At 32.3% G+C, this 27750-nt stretch overlaps 3 protein-coding genes across 16 annotated transcripts in view; all 3 read right to left on the reverse strand.

Annotated features, from left to right (window-relative positions):
- The window catches only part of LOC115879891 (oocyte zinc finger protein XlCOF6-like), a 596405-nt gene that overhangs the window by 357464 nt on the left and 211191 nt on the right, over positions 1-27750 (reverse strand). The window lies entirely within an intron of this gene.
- On the reverse strand, positions 2415-5258 carry LOC115879894 (zinc finger protein 93-like). The gene is made up of 2 exons (XM_030896936.1): positions 5049-5258; positions 2415-3821 (listed from the first exon to the last, which is right to left on the reverse strand). The coding sequence occupies exons 1-2, from the start codon at positions 5129-5131 to the stop codon at positions 2981-2983; spliced, it is 924 nt and encodes a 307-aa protein (XP_030752796.1). The 5' UTR covers positions 5132-5258; the 3' UTR covers positions 2415-2980.
- LOC115879895 (zinc finger protein 99-like) lies at positions 9587-10858 on the reverse strand. Its single transcript, XM_030896937.1, has one exon. It carries the CDS (start codon positions 10464-10466, stop codon positions 9642-9644), a length of 825 nt encoding a protein of 274 aa, XP_030752797.1. The 5' UTR covers positions 10467-10858; the 3' UTR covers positions 9587-9641.

Below are 27750 nucleotides of genomic sequence, written 5' to 3' on the forward strand. Positions count from 1 at the left end.
CCACTGACTAAAAAAATATACATTTCCATGACTTTTTATGTAAAAAATGTCTCTTGGCAAAAATCGCTACGAGCAACCGTCCTCAAGATATTTAGAATGGAAATAGTCAATACATGTCATTATTGACAAAAAATAAGCACAAGTTGAGCATAGTTATTTGACTGAAATAATTTTTTATTTTTTTAAATTAATCATAAGTTTTTCTGCGAAAAAATGATGATTAAACAATTTCTTTTGAACTTTTGACACAAAAAGATTTCAAATTTATGATTTCAGTCTAATTATTACGAGGCATGTTTTTTTAAGTAAGTACCGTTTTGCGATTCCGCCGCCGCAGCGCTACGGTCGGCGTTCCGCGCATGCGCGCTGGTTACCTACATCTCTTGTCTACGCACAGACGCCAGTACAGTCTGATTCTTCATTGTATACGTTGTTTATTGAGTGTTTAAGATGCCTCCGACAATCGTGAGCCCCGCCGATTGTGAAGTACGGGCTGTCATACGATTTCTTAGTGCTAAAGGCGTAAAACCGATCGATATTCATCGTGAGATCTGTGAAGTTTACGGACAAACCATTATGAGTGATGGAATGGTAAGGAAAAGGGTGAGAGCATTTAAAGATGGCCGCACAAATGTGCATGATGAAGAACGGAGTGGGCGTCCTTCGGTCGTTAATGAAGATTCGGTGCAGAAAGTGGACAAAGAGGTGAAAGAAAACAGACGCTTTACAATTTCATCATTGTGCGACTACTTTCCTCAATGTTCTCGTAGTGTTTTGTATCGCATTGTGACCGAGAACTTGAATTACCGGAAATTGTGTTCACGTTGGGTTCCGAAAATGTTGATGGATTTGCACAAAACCCAACGTTTAGGCAGTGCATTGACTTCCTTGAGCAGTACCACAATGAAGGTGAAGATTTTTTAGACAAAATTGTTACTGGTGACGAAACATGGGTGGCCTACGTCACACCAGAATCGAAACAACAGTCCATGGAATGGCGACATTCATCATCACCCAAAACAGTGAAGTTTAAGCAAACAATGTCTGCCCGGAAAATCATGTGCACAGTTTTTTGGGACAGAAAAGGAGTATTACTAGTGGAGTTTCTGCCTCGTAATGAGACAATCAATGCAGCATCTTATTGTGAGACATTGAACAATCTGCGCCGTGCAGTCCAAAACAAAAGACGTGGCAAGTTGAGTAAGGGTATTGTTTTGCTGCATGACAATGCCCGTCCACATGTGGCTAATCGGACCAAAGATCTCATCAAATCTTTTAAATGGGAAACTCTAGATCATCCTCCATACAGCTCTGATCTGGCGCCCAGTGACTACCATTTATTCTTGCACTTGAAGAAACACCTGGGCGGTCAGCGTCTTCAAGACGATAACGAAGTCAAAACTGTTGTGTTACAGTGGTTAACTAGTCAGGCGGCAGAATTTTATGAGGAGGGTATTGAAAAACTGGTGCCACGTTATGACAAGTGCCTCAATATTCACGGAAATTATGTAGAAAAGTAGATTAAGGTACAGGCTTTCATGTAAAAATAAAATTATTGCGATATCTTTGCACGTTTTTTTAAATTCCAAAACGGTACTTACTTAAAAAACATGCCCCGTATTTAGTCAACATGTTTAATTTATGTCAATGATGACAGGTATTGATAATTTCGATTCCAAATATCTCGAGAACCATTACTCGTAGCGATTTTTACCAAGAGACCTTTTATATGCAAAAAAAGTCTCAAATGTATATTTTTTTACTCAGTAGGTTTATACAGGTACCGACGAAAAGTTATTACTCTTCAAAACAGTTAAAACACATGTAGGTGGCGCCACCTACAAATGGGAGTCATATTGACATCAAAATCAAATTTCTCATGTCAAAAAAACACCCATCCACCAATTTTCATCCAAATATTGACGTTACTTTAGAGATTATTTGGAAAAAATCAAAATAAAAATGAAACTTCTACACCCTGTATCTCCGAAACTAAGCATTTTAGGACATATATTTATACGAACTTTTTTACTTATTTTTTTTCTGCAGATTCTGCCCGATCAGAGCTCAAAAAAAGATTGGATTAGCAAAAATTAAATGGTTAATCTTCTAACTAAAGTGACGTAAGGTGCTTAGTGACTCCATAACTAACTAATCAATTTGCATCAGTATAATCGTCAGTTACTTTTAAATATAAACACCAATTTGTAAAATTACTGTTGTAAAATGTCTTTCTCTTGGACACTTATAATTTTAATAATCATCTGTTGTTATGTGAACTGAATGAATCAGGAAGTCTTAAAGTTTCTCAAAATCGTGACTCAAGATCATAGCCTATTCAAGATCAAATTACCGTTATCGATAATGGAAATAAAGCAGTAGAACCTTGTAAAACTGAGCCATTTTGTAGTAAAAATTGAGATGTCCGACCCAATATTGGTCTTTACGAAAATTTTGATCAAGACAATTAATGTCTTTCTTTAAAATCCGGAGGCAAAAGTGTTTTTCGCACGAGCAAAAAGCACCCTTATTTAAATATTAATAAATAAAATATGTTTCTTCGTTATGGTCATTTTGTTTTTGTGGATTTGGGCCGGTTGCCTGTTTTTTCCGGGCCGGTTTCCACTTCCCCATCCACCCTTGCCTGCGACATATCCCATTACAGTTTAGATGTCATTGAATATATGTCCATTAAAAAGTGGTAACATGTTTTGATCACTATAACATAAGCTAAGGGCTGGAGGATTTTAATTATTAGAATTAAATATTTTAAAAGATTCAAACCTTTCTTTAATGACTTAATTCTTTTCCTATTTCCGAATAAAAATTTAAATCACAAATCATTTTGAAAATTTCTTGAATTTTAAGTCAGCTTTCGAAAAACGACTTAAGTTTTTCGTGAGTTTGCAGCTCTGCCACGCGGTTTAAATTTCAATAATTAAAATATGCGCATTCCTTCTATATCTGTATAAGTAGATAGTTAAATTTGGTTAGATGGGCCAGTGCATTTATGCCTCTTAACTTCATACTTTTGATAAAAACGTTTCAAGCAAACCTGACACTGATGCGATTTGATTCCCTCATGGTAAATAATATGTTTATTTAATGCACTCTTTACTGTAAACCTTTTCTGACAATATAAACACTGATAAGGGGATTCGTTGGAATGCACCCGTTTATGCTCGGCTAGTAAAGAACTTCTTACAAAAGCCATCGGGCAGCGGTCACATTTAAAAGGCTTTTCTCCCGTATGACGTCGCATGTGGATCGTGATATTGTCTCTAACAATCGTTTTTCCACAAACGTTACATACCACTGATACTTTAGATGTGCCGTGTCTCTGCTTATGTCTTTTATACGACTGAATAGTCGATAACACGTTTCCGCAGATTTCACAAGGATATTCTTTCAAATCTGTCTTTGTCTTATTATATTTTTCGTTTTTAGAATTCCTCGATTCAGCCGAAAGCTGCAGGTGTCGTTCTAAGGAAACTTTGCTGAAAAAGCTTTTGTTGCAACAATTGCATATACCTACTAATTTCGCTTTCAAATGATTCGTCCTTTCGTGTGCAGTTTTTCTTTGCACCGATGGAAATCTTTTGTCGCAAAAATCGCAAAAATAAGGTCGATCCGAATAATGGATTCTTTGTTTGTGTCTCTTTAAAACAAACATTGTTGCGAAAGTCTTTAGACATATCTCACAGGAAAACACCTCGTTACTATGAACTTGTTTTTTATGTTTAAGTAATTGATATTTTGAGTTAAAGCATATTTTGCATTCTGTACAATTCCTTGAATTTAATCCCAATGTAGTCTTTTCTCTAAAAATAAATTAGTATTAATAATATAATAAAATAATACAAGGTGAGTTTGTGTTACGGGGTACAATATCAGAAGATACTTAATAGCTCAACATTTTTGGTATCAAGAATATTTCCAGAAATTTACTACGTTTACTGAATTACTACAAAAAAAATGACAAAACAAGAATTGAGAGCAATGAACAACAATTTTAACAGTTTTTGATTAATAATTCGAACAATTTCAATACTTAAAACATGTTATAAAAGAACATAATAAATAATAATTGTAAAATAGAAATTAGACGCAGAATGCAGTTAGCAAAAACTGCCAGAACGCGTCTTACAAGAATATGGCAGAGCAGAGTTATAACAACCCACACAAAAAAGAATTTGCTGCATACAATTGTCTTACAACGCTCTCTCTAAGTCCGAAGACCTTTTTTTGTAGAGAATGTCCTACCAATATATGAGACGAGATATTTTTTTCCAAATAGTAGATACCGAGATATATTTTTTTCTTTCTAATAATAAAGAAAAAATAAAAAACTGAAAGGCCGAGGATTTTCCTATTAAGATTAAGAGCTCATACTTGGAGAGAAAATTTTTGAGGTATCTACGAACCTTTTTTCACAGTATAAAGTGAAAAAAAATAGTCGATTTTTTTGATCCACCCTAAGGGTAAGTCCTAAATAAGTGCAAATATTTTCAGGTCTGCTAGATCTCGATAAAAGAAACATATCTTCTCTTTGCCGTTTTTCAAATAAGCCCAAAACAACTTACTTTGAAAATTTAGAAAAAAATGATTTTTTGCTTAAACTTTGAGAACCTCTGGATCCTTTCTGTTTTTGTTTTCTTGTATATTTAATCTACCACATATGTTGCCATATTATGAAGAAATTATGTTTTTAACTAAAAACTAAAAAAAATACAATTTTTTTCCAAAAAATTTTTTCGCTAAAAAAACCTTGTAATCGTGTTTCTGGGTCGAAATATACTAGCCCTAAAAATATTTGCACTTATTTAATACTGCAAAAAATGCAAGACTGCAAGAGTCTTGCATGCTTGGTCTTGGTCTTGCGGAAGTCTTGTACTGGCTTGTGCTTGCTGTGCAAGACCAAGACCATTCTCGCTCATCACTAGGTAAAACGACCCACTCTGTTTGATATATGTAAATATTATAAAACGATTTTGAGCTATTGTGCTGTAACACTTAACACACCTTGTATATGTCATGATTCGTCATACTCGCCATTAGTTGGATACTGGACACGAATGATTGTCCAACAAAGTTTTACTGATAAATTTTCTAGAACATCTGACGCAACCATAAGGTCGTTCGCCTGAATGATGCCTCATGTGTATTTTTAGAGAACCTCTTTGAGTGAATGTTTTCAGACAAATCTTACATACGTAGGGTTTCTCTTTCGTATGCACCCTATAATGAATTCGAAGCATTCCCGATCTGATAAAAGTCTTTTCGCAGACATCGCATTTAAAAGGTCTTTCGCCATTGTGAATTCTCATGTGGTCCTTCAGAGAGCTCGCAGTTGTAACTGCCTTTCCACAACATTCACAGACATACATCATCGGCCCCTCGAGATGCTCGACCCTGTGCTTCTTGTAGGCTTGTGAGGTGACAAAAACTTTGCCACAAATGTCACACACGTGCTCTGGAATCTTGAAATTGGGATTATGTTTATCGATGTGCGAGGACAGCCCTTTTTCAGTAAGAAAAGGTTTCAGGCAAATTTCGCATTTGAACTTGAGACCTTTATGGAAAGTTTTTTCGTGTTGTATAAGGCTATTCTTGCTCCGAAACCCTTTATTGCATTCGTTGCAATTGTATTCGAACGATTTCTGGTGGACAAATTTAATATGGTCTTTAAGAGCATATTTAGTCCAGTATTGGCCTCCGCATATATCACATTTCACCCTGGCATTATCCTGATGGGTATTCAGTTGATGTTTCTTTAACATGTATGCAAATCTGTACTTCTTTGGACAGAGATCGCATAAATGGGTTTTGTCTCTGTGCAAAGTTTTATGTTGGCTTAATTTTAATTTAGTCCCATAACATTTTCCACAAATACTGCATTCAAAGGAATATTTAGAGTTAGGTACTTTAGATTTCTTCTTTCCTTGTGATAACTGGGAATTTCCGACAGTAACGTGGATTCTGCAAGATATACGAGTAATAAATACCTACAACTACAAATTTAAAGGATTTGAAAAATAAACTCATTAATACATAAAAAATATATTTGTTATAAAAAAACAAATGCAAAATTAGTTCGACAAAACAACATAAAATCTCCTTAATAGAGAGTTTTTATGGAAACTTCAACGATGCACATAAATCTAAATTACAGCACTTTCAGGTGGAGCGGAGCGTCCGCGACTTCGAGCAAGTACCCTGAGTTTATATGAACAATTTCACATGGGTCGCGTATGCTGCGTCCGGATGAGTTCGTCGACGGACATCTTGAAAAAACACGAAGGACCGCTCCATCTGAAAGCGCTGTTAGTGGAGCTTCTATTGATAAAGAAATTAGAGAAAACCAACTTTTTTTAGTCTATATTTCTCAAAAATCGGCTTAAATTTTCGTATTAATTTCAATAATAGAAAAAATTTTAAAAAAATGTATAAAACTTACTACACTCACCGGCACGAAAAACAGGCACCTTAAAATTTTCAAGTATTTTAAAGTTTTATATATTATATTCTAGTGGACGATTTTGGTTATTTTTTATGCAATTTGTAGCTAAACTATTTGACTTTTTAGTACATCTTTCTAAAAATGAAAGTTCCCATCTCTAAATTATACAAGGGAAAACAAAATTATAGTAAAATATATAATAATAGCTCCCGTATATAGCGTTTAACGCCTTGGGAGTAGCAAGGTACAGCTTGCCATGCTAGAGCCGTTCGGTATACAAGGAAGGTAATGTGGCTAACACTACGCTTCAACTGCCTATTATTACCTCAGGATTGTGAATCCCAAATACTGATTGAAGGCTGAGTCGACCTATAGGTACCCAAACTATTTTTATTTTTAATAAAAATAGTCGGCTGATGAAATGCCGGCTGTAGGATTATAAAACAAGACTGTAGGATTATACATTTTAATTATAATAAAAACAAAAGCAAAATAAAACAAAAATAAAAGCAACATAAAATAAAGATTTAGGTAATGTCCGTGTCTTTGAAAAAATATATTATTATTGTCTGTTTTGCAGTTACTCTAGCAGATATGGTTTTAAGTCCAAAAGTTGATCTCTGCCATGATCAATTAAAGCAGCAATAGTCGCTACTTCGTACTTAAAACTGTCTCTACTATAGTGTAAACGCCAATAAACAATAATAATAATATAACTTCTCAATGACAGTGACATTACAAAAACAGTAAACATTATTATTTATTTTATAGGTGTGTTGATGAAGACACAAAATCAATATTAAAATTTATGTAGATCGTTAATGTCTTATTTAAAAACGAATATCTCTGAATCGAATGACTCAAAAACAAATTCTATTTTAAATTTTAATCTGGAGTGCCATGACTGTGTTAAAAACACTAATTTTTAATCAAGGAGCCTTGAAAAAATAGATTTGGTCGTCTAATGTTTTTAGTGTCTTGTCCTGGCCGGTTAAAAGATGCCCAAATCGTATTTTTAATAATATCTCAATTTTTTCAAATGGAACGAGGGTGGCTCATTAGCATATTTGAAAAAAGCATTTTTTTACGAATAATTTGATACCACACACTTGGTATTTTGAGTCAAATTGTCGTTATGAACCGCATGTTACAATTTCAAATAAACCATATGCCAAAATGTCAAACGTTGACATATGATATGTCATTCGATTCAGAGTGTCATTTTCTATCGAATAAAGTAAAAAAATATCGAGGGTGCCATTTAAAAATCAAAAGTTGTGGTCATTTCCGGTGAAACCGGAAGTGACCGATGACAATTGAATACGTCAATCAATCCCAATTTATGGCATATACTAACATACCAAATCTCGTTGTTTTATTTGAAAAAATAAAAAAGTTATAGGGGTGAGCCACTTTTGAGACGCACCCGGTATAATATACAGTACATCTGCTGGATCTGTGTCTATGAAAGGAATGCGGACAAAAAAACATTTAAATAAACAGCAATATATTTTATACGTCGATTTGACGAGTGCGTCACCGCAAATCGCTCCGACCACTCATTTTATTGGCTACTTGCAAATTTGTTGAATTTTTATTGATGGGACGCGTCGTCTTTTTTTTTTGACGAAAAACATCGAGAGAATATCGTTTCCCCTCTCACGGAAACCCCGTAGCTACAGAACGGACAGACGTACTGTACAGGGTGGGTCAAATTCGACGCTTTTAAATGGAAACACCCTTTTCTATAGGAGATAGACGAAAACTAATATCGGTGTCTGGAGCTCAATTTTCATCAAAAACATGATGGTGAAAACCGCATATCGATATCTGTTAGCGTTTCGGAGTTACGGGGTGTTTTTCAAAAATATGCACTTTTAACAAATCGCTGTAACTTTTTTGCTATGGAAAATTTTGTATTTTTATGAAAACATTTCCAAAGCACCTTTTTACGTAGAATTTAATGGTTTAAGTATAATTTTTTTAAAATTAATAATTTAAGAGTTATCAACAGAAAATTTGTTTTTTTAGATGGGACACCCTGTATATTTTTAATATATTGAAAATAATTTAAAATTACCTTTCCAAAAATATAACACAGTTGATATTTTGCTCGATTCCTCTTCGAGATATAGAGTATATAAAAATTCGCCCGCTTTAAATGAGTAGGCTTTGAAAGGCACCGGCTGTAATGCAAAAAAATCTAGCTTTGAGCATCAATTAAAACGAAAATAATATTTGCTATGAGATATTCAGAATTTTATAACTATTTAAAATATATTTAACCAACATCAACACACATTTAAACTATATCTAATAACAATAAAACTAAATAGCAAACCAAGACATGAGATTTTGCTACAGGTGTTCGACATATCGACCGTCTTCTGTTATGGACAGAAGGGGCAGTTTTTGAACATTTCTCGCGGAATTCATTAACTCAGTGGGGGTGAAAGATACCCTCTCATAACTGTTAAGATTTCTAATTCTTATCTAGATTATAAGGAAGAATAAGGAACCTTTATTTTTCCGCAAATATATCCATAGGATAGATCCATGGGCACTAAGTCAGGCGGCCTCGACTGCCAACGGCTCGAATCTTGGTTAGCTATTCAATTATTGTTGAAATTGGATGCAAAAATTTGCTGATAACTTCAGCGCTCAGAAGCGGTGCGTCGTCTTGCTGGAAAAATATGTTTTTGAGTTCCATTAAGGGCATATCATCAATAAGGGGTCCAAAGCCTACTAGTTAAAAGTGGCGAACTTTTAAAAATTCTGTATTTCGAAGGGAATTATAACAAAATATCAAGTGTGCTATATTTTTGGAAACGTAATTTTAAATTCTTTTCAGTTAATTAAAAATATAGAGGGTATCCCTATTAATTTTAAAAAAGTTATACTTAAACCATTATATTCTACGTAAAAAGGTGCTTTGGAAATGTTTTCATAGAAATACAAAATTTTCCATAGCAAAAAAGTTACAGCGATTTGTTAAAAATGCACATTTTTGAAAAACACCCCGTAACTCCAAAACGGTAACAGATATTGATGTGCGGTTTTCACCATCATGTTTTTGATGAAAATTGAGCTCCGATATTAGTTTTCGTCTATCTCCTATAGAAAAGGGTGTTTCCATTTAAAAGCGTCGAATTTGACCCATCCTGTACATGTCTGTTTTTAACTATAACACTTCAGAAGGATGATTCTTTGAGAAATGAACTCTGAGTGTTCCTCGCTGAGTAAATCCTTTATCACAAATCCGACAAACATATCTCTTTTCCTTAGTATGCACGACTATATGAGTTTTCAGCAATAATTTCGATGCAAAAGCTTTTTCGCAATAAGAACACTTAAACGGTTTTTCTCCGGTATGTATTCTCATATGAATTTTTAAACTATCGTTGCTAGTAACGGTTTTCAAACAAACTTCGCACTGATATAATTTCTTTCCTTCTTTATGTTCTTTCAAATGTCTTTTAAAAGAGGCAACGTGAATAAATACTTTAGCGCAATGTCCGCAAACAAACTGCCGGTTTTTATCATGAATGAGCTTATGCATCTTCAAGTTATATTTAGTTTTAAATATCTTTCCACAATCGGTTTCCGAACAAAAAAATGGCTCTCTATCGGAATGATTGGCAAGGTCGTGTTGTTGTAAATAACTTAGCGATGGAAAAGCTTTACCACATTTAACACAGTAACAATTTATCTCGCTTGGGTGGCATATAATTTTGTGTCCCTCATAAATATATTGATTAGCAAGTACTTTGCCACAATCGTCACAAACCCATGGTATTTCTCTCTTGGGAGTCGTTTTGGTATGCACTCTCTTCTCGTGCTCTCTCCTGCGACATTCCAAGGAAAAACCTTTTCCACAAAACTGACAGAAAAAGCGATAGTCATGAGCGTGTACTTTGACGATGTGCTCTTTTAAGAGAATTTTGGCAGTATACTGGTAACTACACGATTCACAAGTATATTTTTCAGATAAATGTTCGAAATTCATCGCATTTTCTAGATTTTCATTAGTTGGATCTGCGGAATTAAACCTAAAATACAAACAAAATTATCAATATTTGTATTTTAAGTAAATGAGTTTAATACTAGTTCAGTAAATAGTTTATTGAAGTTAAAAATACCCTACAAGCAGTGCGGCAATCTCCCAGAAAACTTAAGTAAAGTAATTCCTCGAAAACTGGTTTAAAAGTCAGAATACACATACGGGGTAATTTTCAAAATGATTTGTGATTTTGATAGTCAGAGTTTTTTTAACTAACCTGGTAATTCTTAAAAGCCACCATATAATTTTACTGACTCTCAAATTCTCATACATTATACCATTCTGAAGCAACCAAAAGAGGTATAATTAAAACACTATGTCATAGAGCAATAACTATACAGGGTGGTCCGAACTGTATTCCGGAAACTTCAGCAGCACATTCTTCAAGTAAAAATAAGTAAAAAAGTTCGTATAAATGTATGTCCTAAAATGCTTAGTTTCGGAGATACAGGGTGTAGAAGTTTCATTTTTATTTCGATTTTTCCAAATAATTTCTGAAGGAACGTCAATATTTGAATGAAAATTGGTTTCTGGGAGTTTTTTCACATGAGAAATTTGATTTTGTTTTCAATATGGCTCCTATTTGTAGAGGGCGCTGCCTACATATTTTTTAACTGCTTTGAAGAGTAATAACTTTTTGTTCGTACCTGTATAAAATTATAGGGTAAAAACATATACATTTACGACGTTTTTTACGTAAAAAAGGTAAGGTAAAAAATATAATATGTTAACTAAATAGTTATTAGACTTAATAGTTATAAATTATACTAAATAAATACAAAAGTTCAACAGAAACTGATGTTTTATCATAATTTTTGGAAGAAAAATTTAAGATTAATTTAACAAGATAAAAAGTTCCAAAATTTATCATTTCATTCAAATAACTATCTACGCAACATGTTTATTTTTTGTCAATAATGACATGTAGATGTTGACTATTTACATTCTAAATATCTTGAGAACGGTTGCTCGTAGCGATTTTTACCAAGAGACATTTTTTACGTAAAAAATCACGATATATTATCACGGTATATTTTTTCACTCAGTAGTGTTTATACAGGTATGGGCGAAAAGTTGTTATTCGTCAAAACAGTTAAAACACATGTACGTGGCGCCATCTACAATAGGAGTCATATTGACATCGAAATTAAATTTCTTATGTCAAATATTGACGTTACTTCAGAAATTATTTGGAAAAAATCGAAATAAAAATGAAACTTCTACACCCTGTATCTCCGAAACTAAGCATTTATACGAACTTGTTTACTTATTTTTATTTGCAGAATATACTGCCGAAATTTCCGGAATACAGTTCAGACCACCCTGTATAGAATAATGTCGCACTAGTAGACATAAATACCTACTATAAAAAATAGGTATAACAACTTTTACAAAAACTCTAGTAAACATTAACAAGCATACACATCTGTTTGTGTCAATTTCATTGCGTAAAACTTGTCCAGGATAAGGCCAACACCATATATTTGGCATCTCCGTTTGGGAATTTACCATTTCTTTTTAAATTTGATCGCCCTTTTTTTTTCTTCGACTTGTGCAATTATTTATTAAAAATAAATAATTTTTAATTTGGCAATTATTTATTAAAAAAGTTTGTTCACGAAGATCGAATATGATTATTATAGAATGGTTACAGAGTAGTTTGGTTTGGTTTGGTTTGGTTTGGATTAAATTATACAGATTTTTTCGCCCTATTATTTTTATTTAAAGATTTATACTGTTGATATACAGAGTGGTCCGAACTGTATTCCGGAAACTTCGGCAGCATATTCTGCAGATAAAAATTTCATTTTCATTTCGATTTTTTCAAAATAATTAAATAATAATAATAATAATCGTCTTTATTGAAGAAAAAGTTGTGTAACATTACATATATTACACATCATGCTACAACGGTGGCGAAATTTAACAAAAAATGTTATTCTTACATTTTCCTGAACTAATGTCGTATTTGGATGAAAATTTTTGTCTGGGAATTTTCTGACATGAGAAATTTAATTTAGATGTCAATATTACTCCTACTTATGTAGAGTGTGCCACCTACATATTTTTTAACAGGTTTGAAGAGTAATAACTTGTTGTCCGTACCTGTATAAAACTACTGAGTAAAAAAATATACATTTACGAAGTTTTTTACGTAGAAAAGGTCTCTTAACCAAATTTATCAATACCTGTCATCATTGACATAAATTAAACATGTTGACTAAATAGTTACTACACTAAAATCGTAAATTCGAAATGTTTTTGTGCCAAAAGTTCAACAGAAACTGTTTTATCGTAATTTTTTCGAAGAAAAATTTATGATTAATTTAAAAAAATAAAAAGTTCCCAAATTTACCATTTCAGTGAAATAACTATCTACTCAACATGTTCATTTTTTGTCAATAATGAAATATATTGATTATTTCTATTCCAAATATCTTGAGAACGGTTGCTCGTAGCGAACATTTTTTACGTATAAAATCAAGGAAATGTATATTTTTTACTCAGTAGTTTTTTTTATATAGGTAGGGACAAAAAGTTATTACACTTCAAAACAGTTAATTCACATGTAGGTGGCGCCCACTACAAATAGGAGTCATATTGACATCAAAAGCAAATTTCTCATATCAAAAAACTCCCAATTTTCATCCAAATATTGACGATACTGCAGAAATTATTTTTGGAAAAAAATCGAAATAAAAATGTAACTTCTACACCCTATATCTCCGAAACTAAGCATTTTAGGATATACATTTATACGAACTTTTTTACCTAATTTTATCTGCAGAATATGCCACCCGAGTTTCCGGAATACAGTTCGGACCACCCTGTATAATGTTAATTAATACTTGATGTTTTTGGGTCAAAAATAAATCACTGTATATGATTAGTCCATCTATTATACATTCGTATGATTTCAGGGGGGCTCCATCTACAATAGGAGTCATATTGACATCAAAATTAAATTTATCATGTCAAAAAACTCCCAGACACCAATTTTTATCCAGATATTGACGTCACTTCAGAAATTATTTGGAAAAAATCGAAATATAAATGAAACTTCTACACCCTGTATCTCCGAAAGTAATCATTTTAGGACATACATTTATACGAACTTTTTTACTTATTTTTATTTGCAGAATATGCTGCCGAAGTTTCCGGAATACAGTTCAGACCACCCTGTATAGAATTACCACTTTTAATGGATATGAGGATATGTATTGATATCGATTAAATTTCATAAGCGGCTGCATTATGTTGTTAAGAGCTTAAACACACTGACGACCAGGTCGCAGCGACCAGAATTTGAGTTAATGTTAATTGTTAATATTGGTCGGAGCCTGATCGCTGCGACCTGGTCGTCATGCGTCAGTGCGTTTGTGCTCTAATACTCATATTTCGTATAATCCTATGGAAACATTTCAAAAATAACTTTAGAAAAAGTTTCTGAAACAGTTTATGAAATAAAAACGATTTTTAGTTTATACAATTTAATATTAGCCTTTAATATAGGCATAGGTACTTAAATTTGTCTTGATTTGAGTGTAATTATTTTGAATTGTAATTTTAAATAAAAAATATCGACTAAAGTCATAAAAATTATTTTAATTAAGTTATATTGATTTAAGACATTCCGGAAACGACTTAATGAGAAAGAAAATTATTTAAGTCAAAAACTGAACATTTAAACTATCTCATCTTTATATTGGAAATTGGAATTGACTTAACATATAAGTCTTTTTAAAACTAACTAGTTGCAGCTCTGCAAGTAAGGTACTAAAGTATGAAAAATATTTACCTGCTATGACAAGTATTGTTGCGGACCCGTGTGGACTCGACCTAACCTAACTATATGTCCCGCCCTCAGATGACCTTAACCACGCATTAAAGGTACATTCAGGCTGAGAGCGTCGAGTCGCGTTTGCGTCGCGTCCGCGTGTCGAAATGGAATCAATTCTCTTAACTTAAATTAGACCGTTCAGGCAGACAGCGTCGCGTTTGGCGTTGCGCTAGCGTCCGCTGAGCGTCGGTGGTCGAGTTCAATGGGGCGGACGCTCGACGCTTTCACCCTGAATGTACCCTAAAGAATAGACACCGTAATGATCCATTCGAACGTTCGAGAAAAAACGAGTTTCACTGGTATGGAGTAGCACATACGAGAACATTCGAAACCTTCTCTATGCACCTAATGATTTATGGACTATTCGAGAAACTCTTTAGCTGTGGGTATAAAATCCGACGGCTAGGGCCTGACGAAGACAGACATAAATAGACGAGTACAGTTGACGCGCTAAAATTCAAAATAAATCCTTTCTAGATAAATAGTTATAAATCGTTTGTAAATAGTTCTTTAAGTCTTTTATCGTTATTGTTTTTGTTAATTAATGTTAAATAAATTGTGTTTAAATAAATTGTAACTTTCTATCCACACGGAACCGAGGAAAAACGTAACAGTATCATCAGCATCATATAATATAACAATAATTAGTAAATAAGTATATCTGGAACAATACCTACAAAAAGGTCCAAGTTTACAAGGATTACTAAAACTAATAAATGAAGTTAATGCCATGTCGCACTAGTATATACATAAATACCTATATAGGTATTATTATATTAAATAAATTGTAACTTTCTATCCACACGGAACCGAGGAAAAACGTAACAGTATCATCAGAATCATATAATATAACAATAATTAGCAAATAAGTATATTTGGGACAATACCTACAAAAAGGTCCAAGTTTACAAGGATTACTAAAACTAATAAATGAAGTTAATGCCATGTCGCACTAGTATAGACATAAATACCTATATAGATATAACAATTTTTAGAAAAAATGTAGTAAACGTTATCAAGCATACACATCTGCTTGTGTCAATTTCACTGCTTGGTCAGGATGAAGGCACCACAAATGTGGCATCTCCGTTTCGGGATTTACCATTTTTTTTTAAATTTATTAATCTACCCTATCAATTAAGCCGGCTCCGGTGGTCGCCCTTTTTTTTCTTCGACTTGGGGCATAATTTGGCAATTATTTATTAAAAAAGTTTATTCAAGAAGATCGCATAATCATTATTATAGAATGGTTACAGTAGTTCATTAAATATACAGATTTCTTCGCCCCATTATTTTTATTTAAAGATTTATATTTATATCGGATTTTTATCTGTTGACAAACAGGGTGGTCCGAACTGTATTGCGGAAACTTCGGCAGCATATACTGCAGATAAAAATAAGTAGAAAAAATCGTATAAATGTATTTCCTAAAATGGAGATACAGGGTTTTAATATACTGCTGATAAAAATAGGTAGCATATACTGCAGATAAAAATAAGTAGAAAAAATCGTATAAATGTTTTTCCTAAAATGGAGATACAGTAATTCGGAGATACAGGGTGTAGAAGTTTCATTTTTATTCCGATTTTTTCAAAATAATTCCTGATCTAATGTCGATATTTGGATGAAAATGTTTATCTGAGAATTTTTTGACATGAGAAATTTAATTCTGATGTCAATGACACCTACTTGTAGAGTGTCCCACCTACATATTTTTTAACAGGTTTGAAGAGTAATAAATTTTTGTCCCTACCTGTATAAAACTACTGAGTAAAAAAATATACATTTACGACATTTTTTACGTAGAAAAAGTCTCTTGGTAAAAATCGCTACCATTACTCGTAACGATTTTTACCAACGTACGACATTTTTTACGTGTAAAATCAAGGAAATGTATATTTCTTACTCAGTAGTTTTTTTTATATAGGTACGGACAAAAAGTTATTACACTTCAAAACAGTTAATTCACATGTAGGCGGCGCCCACTACAAACAGAAGTCATATTGACATCAAAAGCAAATCTCATGTCAAAAAACTCCCAGGCACCAATTTTCATCCAATTATTGAAGATAATTTATTTGGAAAAATCGAAATTAAAATGAAACTTCTACATTCTACACCCTGTATCTCCGAAACTAAGCATTTTAGGACATACATTTATAAGAATTTTTTTACCTATTTTTATCTGCAGAATATGCTGCCGAAGTTTCAGTAATACAGTTCGGACCACCCTGTATAATGTTAATTAATACTTGATGTTTTTGGGTCAAAAATAAATCACTGTATATGATTAGTATATCATACATTCGTATGATTTCAGCTATAACACTTCAGCAGGATGATTCTTCGAGAAATGAACTGTGAGTGTCCCTCGCTGAGTAAATCCTTTATCGCAGATTCGACAAATATGTTTCTTTTCCTTGGTATGGACGATTATATGAGTTTTCATCACCCATTTCGATGCAAAAGCTTTTCCGCAATAAGAACACTTAAACGGTTTTTCTCCGGTATGTATTCTGACATGAGTTTTTAAACTAGCACTGCTAGTAACGATTTTCAAACAAACTTCGCACTGATATGATTTTCTTCCCACTTTATGTTCTTTCACATGTCTTTTAAAAGACGCAACGTGAGTAAATACCTTAGCGCAGTGCTCGCAAACAAACTGCCTGTTTTTATCGTGTATGAGCTTATGCATCCTTAAGTTAGATTCATTTTTCAAGATCTTTCCACAATCGATTTCTGAACAAACGAAAGGCTTTTTATCAGGTTTATCAGGATGAGTGATACGGTTGTGTTTTCGTAAATAACATTGTAATGGAAAACCTTTACCACATTTATCACAGGAATACTTTATCTCTTTCGCGTGAGATACAATTTTATGTGTCTGGTAAATATATTTGGTCGCAAGTACTTTGCCACATTCGTCACAGACCCATGGTATTTGTTTCTTGGGAGCCGTTTTGGTATGCACTCTCTTCTCGTGGTATCTCCTTCGACATTCCAAGGGAAAACCTTTTCCACAAAACTGACAGAAAAAGCGATATTCGTGAGTGTGTGCCCTGACTGTATGCTCTTTTAAGATCGTTTTGGTAGTATACTGGTTACTACACAATTCGCAAGTATATTTTTTAGATGAATGTTTAAAATTCACGGCATTTTCTAGATTTTTATTAGTTGGATCTGCTGAATTGAGCCTAAAATACAAATAAAATTATGTTTTTATAATTAATTATGTTTTTTAAGTAAATGAGTTACTAGTTCACTAGTACTACTAATGTAATGTAAATGAGTACTAGTTCACTAGTACTACTAGTTCAGTATATAGTTTACCAATACTCAAAATATATAAAGAGGCCCTACAAACAGTGCGGCAATCTCCCAGAAAACTTAAATCTTTTTTTATAAATCATTTTAATGACATACCTATAACTCATTTCTCGAAAACTCTTAAAACTTATATCGAGAAGGTGAAAACTGATTCTTGTAGAACTTTTTATGTAGAATACAATGGCGTAGTCTGTTTTGGTACGAAAAAAATATTTTTGAAAATATGAACTAAAGGTATGTTTTTTTCAAATGGAACACCCTGTATATTTATAAATCATATGATCCGTCTTGCTATGAGCTTGTCAAAAATATATATCACTCTATATTTATTTTCACTATTTACTACAATATTTAAAATATATAATTTTTTTATTAGTAAGCCGTGATAAATAACAAAAAAGTCAAAATGGTATGTACTAAAATAGTCATACACATATTAAAATTTTATTTGGTATCGATATATTTTACTTTTGAACTGTTACCACTGCATCTCTGAATATATTTTCCTTTTTTTTATAACGGAATTCATTATTACGGGATGGGTTTGCAAATATCTAAAAGCATGCATTATTAGCATTATTCAATGATTATCCAGGTGTTCGCCATTGTTAGTAATTAGTCGACTTATATTTCACGTAAATTAGCTAAAGGAATATCTAAAAATTCCGGTAAGATAGCTTCAAAGATTTACAAATAGCGGTATAGATTTAAGTTTCCCTAATATATAAAGAATTTATTAGTGGTTCCCAAAATAAAACAAGGGACAGATAGCAGTATACTTTTAATAATTCTTTAGTTTCTTTCTTTCTTTTGTTATCAATCATGGCTTACTAATAAATCAAATCTTTTAACAAAAACTTTTAAATATTGCTGTAAATAGTAAAAATAAATATAGTGATATATATATATATATATATATATATATATATATATATATATATATATATATATATATATATATATATATATATATATATATATATATATTATAAATATACAGGGTGTTCCGTTTAAGAAAACATAACTTTAGATCATATCTTTAAAAATATTATTTTCGTAGAATAACAGACTACGCCACTGCATTCTACGTAAAAAGTACTACAATAAACAGTTTTCACCTTCTCGATACCCTTAACAATAACAGAGATACAGGGGGTGTCCCAAATTGCAAAATTTTCAAAAAGACCCTGTAGCTCAGAATCGAAGAGGGCTATGAAAATTGGTGGGACAGGTATGTGCAAACCGCACCCTTCTATCTTCACTAATAACGGAGATACCGTATGATTTCAAGCAAAATGGGACACCCTGTACAGGGTGGGTCAAATTCGACGCTTTTAAATGGAAACACCCTTTCCTATAGGAGATAGACAAAAACTAATGTCGGTGTCTGGAGCTCAATTTTTGTCAAAAACATGATGGTGAAAACCGCATATCGATATGTGTTACCGTTTAGGAGTTACGGGGTGTTTTTCAAAATATGCATTTTTAACAAATCGCTGTAACTTTTTTGCTATGGAAAAGGTTGTATTTTTATTAAAACATTTCCAAAGCACCTTTTTACGTTGAATTTAATGGTTTAAGTATAATTTTTTTAAAATTAATAATTTAAGAATTATTAACAGAAAATTTGATTTTTTATATGGGACACCCTGTATATTTTTAATTTATTGAAAAGAATTTAAAATTACCTTTCCAAAAATATAACACACTTGATATTTTGCTCGATTCCTCTTCGAGATATAGAGTATATAAAAATTCGCCCGCTTTAAATAAGTAGGCTTTGAACGACACCGGCCGTAATGCAAAAAAATTCTAGCTGTGAGCATCAATTAAAACAATATAATATTTGCTATGAGAGATGCAGAATTTTATTACAATTTAAAATATATTTAACCAACATCAACACATTTAAACTATATTTAATAACAATAAAAATAAATAGCAAACCAAGACATGAGATTTTGCTACAGGTGTTCAACATATCGACCGTCTTCTGTTATGGATAGACGGGGCAGTTCTTGAACATTTCTCGCGGAATTCATTAACTCAGTAGGGGTGAAAGATACCCTCTCATAACTGCCAAGTATTTCTTGTCTTGTAGATTATACGGAAGAATAAGGAACCTTTATTCTTCCGCAAATATATCCATAGGATTAGATCCATGGGCCTAAGTCAGGCGGCCTCGATGGCCAACGACTAGGATCTTGGTTAGCTATTCAATTATTCTTGAAATTGGCTGCAAACATTTGCTGATAATTTCAGCGTTCAGAGGCGGTGCGTCGTCTTGCTGGAAAAATATGTTTTCGAGTTCCATTATATCATCAATAAGGGGTCCAAAGCCTACTAGTTAAAAGTGGCGAACTTTTAAAAATTCTGTATTTCGAAGGGGATTGTAACAAAATATTAAGTGTGCTATATTTTTGGAAAAGTAATTTTAAATTATTTTCAGTTAAATAAAAATATAGAGGGTGTCCCAAATAAAAAATCAATTTTTCTGTTGATAACTCTTAAATTATTAATTTAAAAAAAATATATACTTAAACCATTAAATTCTACGTAAAAAGGTGCTTTAGAAATGTTTTCATAAAAATACAAAATTTTCCACAGCAAACAAGTTACAGCGATTTGTTAAAAATGCACATTTTTGATAAACACCCCGTAACTCCGAAACGGTAACAGATATTGATGTGCGGTTTTCACCATCATGTTTTTGATCAAAATTGAGCTCCAGACACCGATATTAGTTTTCGTCTATCTCCTATAGAAAAGGGCGTTTCCATTTAAAAGCGTCGAATTTGACCCACCCTGTACAGTGATACTTTTTAATTCGGGATTGTATTCGGAAACATTTATAGTCAGTTAAATATCATAAACGTTATATTTTTATGTTTTTTAATACCCATTAAAAAATATTTGGGATTTATTTTTTTCGGTGGGTGTAATATTATGAAAAAAAAATTAGTTTATAAAATTAATATTAGAGTTTAGTATAGAGTATATATATGACATTCTGGTCCTCTTGACTTAAGTATAATTATTTTGAATTGTAATTTTACCAACTCATGATTTGAATTAGCTATAATGATATATTACTTTACGAAAACGACTTAACGAGAAAGAAAATTATTTAAGAGTCAAAAATTTAACACTTAATTCAAAAAGCCCTATAGGTATTTCGTCACTTCCACTGTAAGAAAATCGAAAAAATAGAATAGTTATTTTTTGGCGTTAATCCAACGGAGACCAATTTTTGAAAAAGGGTAGTTTGAAATGTTGAGAAAGTAATAAATTAAAAATTAATAAATAATTTGATTCATTTTGACAAAATTTGTATTAAAATGACCGTCTGTTTTGTATAGTAATTATGTAGAGTTTTCCACAAAATTTGTATTGAAATATCAATATTTTTTATAAACCCGTGGACTGCGCACAAATTCACATCGCGTCACTACGCATTTCTAAGAGGTAGGCTGTTCTTACTTCTTACCACTTTTCGTCTCTCGTGTCATGGCCTCGAATTAGCTCATGTGTCACGGCCTTGAATTTTTACTCCCTGCACCCGTAAAGAAGTTTCACTTTCAGTACTACATAAAAAATACAACTTGTGGACACAAAACAAATAATATATTTAAGAAAAAAAATTATTTTAAAATAATTTTATACAGAGTGAGTCTTAAATAACAGCAAATAATATTTTCAGGGCTGGTAGATCTCGATAAAAGACACACATTTTCACTTTACCGTTTTTCAAATAAATCCAAAATAACCGAATTATTTTACTTTGAAAATTTCCATAAATAGGGATCGGCAAGACAAGAAATCTTGTTTTGACAAGCAATTTCTTGTCTTGTCTTGAAATATTTTAAAGAATTTAAAAAAAATCTTGTCTTGATCATTTCTTGAGAGTTGAGTTCTTGTCTTTTGAAAATTTCAAGATTTCTTGATATCTTGACAAAAGGGGAACCCCCGTTTAAAATTCGTTTATTAAAGGAGCACCCACTGTTAAGTCGCGGTGAGATTGGTTAATGTGATGTTTATGCTTTATGCGTAAAATCGAGAGTCATGCATCTAATTTTCAAAAAATTTAAAAACTTTGGGCTCATTATACTACAGTAGCCAAAATCATCAGATTTACATAATTTTGTTAATTACCCAAGTAGCTAATTTTATTTTATAGAGGATGTATAAACAGCTATGTGTTAATTTTTATAGGATACCTCAATTCATATAACGTGCTATATGACCGTAATATGATAGCTTTACAACCAAAAAAGGCCCATTTTTATGCAACCGTTTAGTAGTATAGAAGTTCTATAAAAAGGGTATACAACTCTTGTGCAACTATTTTACACAGCGTCATGACTATTATAAAACTAGTTTTATTGTGTATTACGTGGTCACATCTAAGAAACAGAACAATAAAAACATTTGATCATTTAGCGAGGTACAAGAGTATTTTATTTTTTACCGAAGAATATTAGGAGCAAATTATATTTTAAGCGTGCCGTAAAATGAATCTAGAGGATGCGGATTGTTAAAAAGGAGACTTTACTCGACAATGAAAATGGCGGGTAGAGTCAGAAGGTACAACAAATATATAATATAAGAAATCATTAATAGGGTTTGAAAAGTAGGGACAATTTTTGTTGCGCCGAAAATTTTACTGGTAGATTATAGGTATGTATTTGACAAAAAATTAAAGCGCTTTAATTTCGATTAAGGTTTACATATAAATTTAAACAATAAAATAAAATAAAATTTTCAAAAATTCTTGTTTTTAATTTAAGTAAACACTTTATTACTGTATGTGGGAATTTTATCACAAAATGGTTCTCAAAAATAATATTTTACAATTTATTTTGATGTTTTTAATTTTGCTTCATATAATGGCGGCCATAGGCCATACAAAAATGCTGCCTTAAACATGGCGAATTATAATGCAACCATTTTATTATAAATGAATCCCTTAAATAAGTCTTTGTTGTAAAATAAAACGGTATAGGATAAATATCTATCATTACGTAGAATTTCCAGGCACTATAGAACTATTTTGGACATTGAGATTTGTGACAAATAGATGTTGCCAAATCTCATTTGATTAGTATTTAAACTAACAAACATGATCAGATTTTCATGGATTCATGCACGCAATGCATTTCATGCGTACCCGACGAGTGAGCGGCAACCTAAGGACTTCGAAAAACAACAATAAAACAATACAAACATTACTACAGTAAACATTTTACATCAACGTGGCAACAATGCTTTGAAGAAGCCAGACAACCCGAGAGATTTTGGCTTTTGAGAACCTAGGGAATTCTCGGGATTATTTGCCGTAATTTCGAGGAGTTTTTTCTTACAAGCTCTTTATAAGTACCACCGCATTTGTTAACTTTTTTCCAACTTTGTCCAGAATTCAAAATAGCTGTGATTGATTATACTCGTACGTAGATATTACTTTTGCAACAACAACAATAACAAAATAAATAACTAGTTATACCATTTAATTTAAAATGAGGTTATATTATACATTACCAGTTTTATAATGCAGATATTACAGCGAATTTATTTTGTTAATTACAATTTTATCATATAAGGCTATATAACTGGTGTTGTATACAGCACCGTAGTTTAATGCAATAAAACATTCTATCATACAACATAATACAACTTTAATAAGACAAGTTTAAGTAACTATTATATGATCTTGTGACTACTAGTTATATGAATATTATAGAACTCTTACATGGTGGGTGTCTATCTTATTATTATTATTATTATTATTATTATCTAACATTAAAATGAGTGATTGTGATAGTTCGTTGAGCAGTAAATATGAGCCATTTGTAATTGAATTTGGTTCAGAATATCTACCACCTCAGACACCTGGACGTAGAAGTTTAATTAGTGACTTTGACAGTATATAGTGACGGTGATAATACTACTACAGATAAAAACAGTCAAAACAACAATGATAAAGGCTACTCTACTTCAGTGGCGTACATTAAAATGTATTATTATTTTTTTATTTTAAAAATTTGACGTTAATTCAAAAAGTCTGTATGCCACTGAAGTAGACCCGCTTTGCAAAGTTTTTTTTATTCTAATATCGTAGGCTAACATATCCAAAAATTATAAAAAAAAACATTTAAAAATTTAAGGCCAAATTAAACTGGAACCTTTTTTAATAAAAGGTTTCAATTTAATTTGGCCCACAGTATGCCAACTTTGGACATCCGACTTTGGACGTACTTATGTCAACTTTGGACATTGGACATCCGACAAAGTGCCGCTTAGTACAAATATTTTTCGCTTAATAATTTTTTTGTCCATCAATTAATGGCTATTCATGTAATATACAAATACCTAAGTAAATGAGTATTTCTTTTTTATTTTATATTTTCAAGAAATTTCAAGATTTTCTTGATTTCTTGTCAAGAAATCTTGATCTTGAGAAGTAATTTCTTGTCTTGTCTTGAAAACTAAAAATCATTTCTTGTCTTGATCGTGTCTTGATTTCAAGACAAGATCAAGAAGTTGTGTCAAGAAAATGACGACCCTTATCCATAAAAGTAGATTTTTTGCTATAATTTTGAGAACCAAATGTTCTGGATTATCTTTTTTGTAAATTTAATCTACTACCTATGTTGCTACTGCCACATTATCAAGAAATTATGTTTTCTTAACTAAAAACTAAAAAAAATTCAAAATATGAAAAAAATCGCGAAAAAACCTCATAATCATGTTTCTGGGTTCGAAATATACTACCCCAACAAATATTTGCGCTTATTTAAGACACCCTGTATACAATACGAAAACTATTTAGCTGTAAATCATTTCCTATAACATTTCCGCAGGATGGTTTTTTAAGAAATGAGCTCTAAGCGTCCCTCTCTGAGTAAATCTCTTATCGCAAATCCGACAAATATGTCGCTTTTCCTTGGTGTGCACGACTACATGAATTTTCATCAATTTATTCGATGCGAAAGTCTTTTCACAAAAAGAACACTCAAACGGTTTTTCTCCGGTATGTGTCCTCATATGATCTAGTAAACTAGCTTTGCTAGTTACTATTTTCAGACAGACATTACAATGGTACGATTTTCTTCCGTCTCTATGTTCTCTCAAATGTTTCTTGAAAGAATACATGTGTATAAATACCTTAGGGCAATATTCACAAAGAAACTGTCTGTTTTCCTCGTGGATTAGCACGTGCCTCCTCAAGGCGTCTTTAGTTTTAAATGTCTTTCCACAATCCGTTGCTGAACAAGCAACACGCTTCTTAGTCGGATGATTCACATCATTGTGTTGTTGTAAATAGCTTAATAATGGAAAACCTTTACCACATTTATCGCAATAGTAATTCATCTCGCTTGAGTGACGTATAATCTTGTGTGTCTGGTAGATATATTTGTTTGCAAATACGTTGCCACATTCGTCACAAATCCATGGTATTTGTCTCTTGTGAGCCGCTTTGATATGCACTCTCTTCTCGTGGTTTCTCTTTCCGCATTCCTGGTAAAAACTTTTTCCACAAAACTGACAGAAAAAGCGAAACTCGTCAGCGTGTTCTGCGACTATATGTTCTTTTAAGCTTTTCTTGGTAGTATAGCGATTACTACAAAATTCGCAGGTATAATTTTCAGATAAACATTCTGAATTCATCGCATATCCTGGATTTTCATTAGTAGTATCTGTTGAATTAAACCTAAAATATTTATAGTATTATCTATAAACGGTATTTATTTTTCATAAGTCACATGGTTTGCTATTAATTCACTACAATACTTAATAATATAACAATAATATTTCACCGACAAGATTGCAACAAGAAAACATAGATGCCTGGCATCAAGAGCAAGGCAATAGTACTAAATAAATGCACATGTTGGAGTCAGATGTAGACCTGTTCGGTGTTGAGATTTGAATACTGGTTTTAGATGTTGATAATCACCGGTTTTTCAATCGGTGTACCTATGTCAACACCGGGGTTGATATCGATGTCGGTGTTAAGCCTTGTTCATGTAGACGCGAATCGCGGATCGCGATTTTGCGAAGCTGCTCTCATTGGTCCAATTTTAATGATCATGGCGGTGTTAGAGCGGAGCGAGAAAGTTAAAGTGTTTTCAACTTTTTACGGATGTTCGCGCGATTTTAAGGTTCGAGTTTGCGCAGAATGGTGTTGTGATCCGGTTATCGATTATTTTGACGACGCTGCATAGACGCTGCCACAAAGCTACGTTCTTTTCAGGATGGCTTTGACTCATTTTATTTTAGTTACTTTATGGCTTTCACTCTTCTTTTTGCCTGCGTAGTTGGTGGTTCTTTTGTCCATGACTCCATGTCCCAAATGACCTATAAACCCGTTCTCTTCTACGTTTTAATAATAAGTAAATGGCAATTTTGCGCCTTCTGTTCCAATCCCACAATCGTAATCGATATTCATAATCATTAAATAAATTTAAACTCGTATTCTATGCTATAAAATATAAAATAAAGATCGTAAACACGAATAAAAAACAAATTAAGTTATTTCAGGCAGTCTCAGGTTATGATTTTTTTGGTAACTTTCAGTGGAGCAAAAATGAAATGTTCCTAAAAATTCGAGATTGTATGAAATAAGTCCAAATTTTACGAATATTTTTTTGGCGAATCCCTTTCCGCAATTCGCGATTCGCGTCTACATGAAACAAGCTTTAAGCTCGACACTAATGTTCACATCAATACCAGATTCTTATAGCTGAATACTTTTACGATTGCTGCTCTATAGTTTAGTGATTAATTTGGCAAAAGAAATATATTTAAATTCGAGATCAAAACCGATGTCGGTGCTGCCACCGGTACATCGGATAGTAGTGCAATTCGGCATCTTGCTAACACAATTTAGACACATCCCCAACAACTATTATTTAATAAAAAAAAAAGAATCCCGAAAGAAGGTTCAAATCAAAGCAATCAAAACTTATTCTTGCAACTAATTGTTTTGTTGCTCTCAACTTCTTCTGTTCATTATCCGCGCGTTCTACGAGATCTTGCAGCTATTTTAGTCGTACTTTTATGTCAACGGCGTACTATACAGGGTGTCCCAGAAATAACTGCAAGTATTTTAAGGGGTGGTTGATCTCGATAAAAGAAACATATTTTCTCTTTATCGTTTTTCAAATAAGTCCAAAATAACGGAGTTATTTTACTTTGAAAATTTCCAAAAAAAAGTGATTTTCTGCTAACATTTTGAGAACCACTGGATCTGTTCTGGATTTTCTTTCTTGTAAATTTCATCTACTATGTTGCCATATTATCAAAAAATTATGTTTTTTTAACTAAAAACTAAAAAAAAAATCAAAAGAATTCCAAAAAAAGTTTCGAAAAATTCCAAATTTTCCAAAAAAAAATTTTCGCTGAAAAAACCTCGTAGGCGTGTTTTTGGGGGGTTGAACTATACTACCAGTTAAAATACTTGCACTTATTTCTGGGACACCCTGTATATATTATCTCTTTGTTGCACACGTAGTACTACAACCATATCTATTCTTGGTCAGAAACTATTGTCCACACGCCAAATTTGAATACGAATTTTAAAAATAGACATACATCCATAAATAAAGAAACATAAATTTAACTTCTAACTGAACAAATTTGCATCCTTTGCTTTTGCAATATAAAAGCTGCAGAATCAAAATAAAAACTTAAAAATATGAAATTCATAAAATGTTTTCAAATAAATTGTCCAATATTTTATACAAAATTAACAGGAGATGACTTGTGATTATATTGGAAATGCGTTCAATTTTGTAATGCGCTTGCGCAAAGTAAGGTCCTCGGAAAGGACAAATATATCGAACACTCCATATGCGCAACAGAGAAGGCATATCGTGTTGAAGAAGATATCCTTTCGACTAATCATATGGCGTCTCCACGTAAATATATATGATCTAGGTTTCAAACCAAAGACATCTAAATGGGTAGACAGAACACTCTATTCATAAAACTCAATTTTTTAGAATCATACATGGTTTGACACTTTTATGAGAGTTAAAAAGAGATGGGTAGATAAATATG

The sequence above is a fragment of the Sitophilus oryzae genome, unplaced genomic scaffold (genome assembly GCF_002938485.1).
Source record: "Sitophilus oryzae breed Bouriz unplaced genomic scaffold, Soryzae_2.0 scaffold_158_pilon_pilon, whole genome shotgun sequence".
Classification (NCBI taxonomy): Eukaryota; Metazoa; Arthropoda; class Insecta; order Coleoptera; family Curculionidae; genus Sitophilus; species Sitophilus oryzae.

Bases quoted from the DNA above. Each gene is read 5' to 3' on its own strand.
- LOC115879894 (XM_030896936.1), bottom strand. From the start codon at position 5,131: ATGGTTGCGTCAGATGTTCTAGAAAATTTATCAGTAAAACTTTGTTGG. The intron at 3,822-5,048 runs GTATGACGAATC...ATTTATTTTTAG, and splicing joins CAGTATCCAACTAATGGCGA to AGAAAAGACTACATTGGGAT.
- LOC115879895 (XM_030896937.1), bottom strand. From the start codon at position 10,466: ATGAATTTCGAACATTTATCTGAAAAATATACTTGTGAATCGTGTAGT.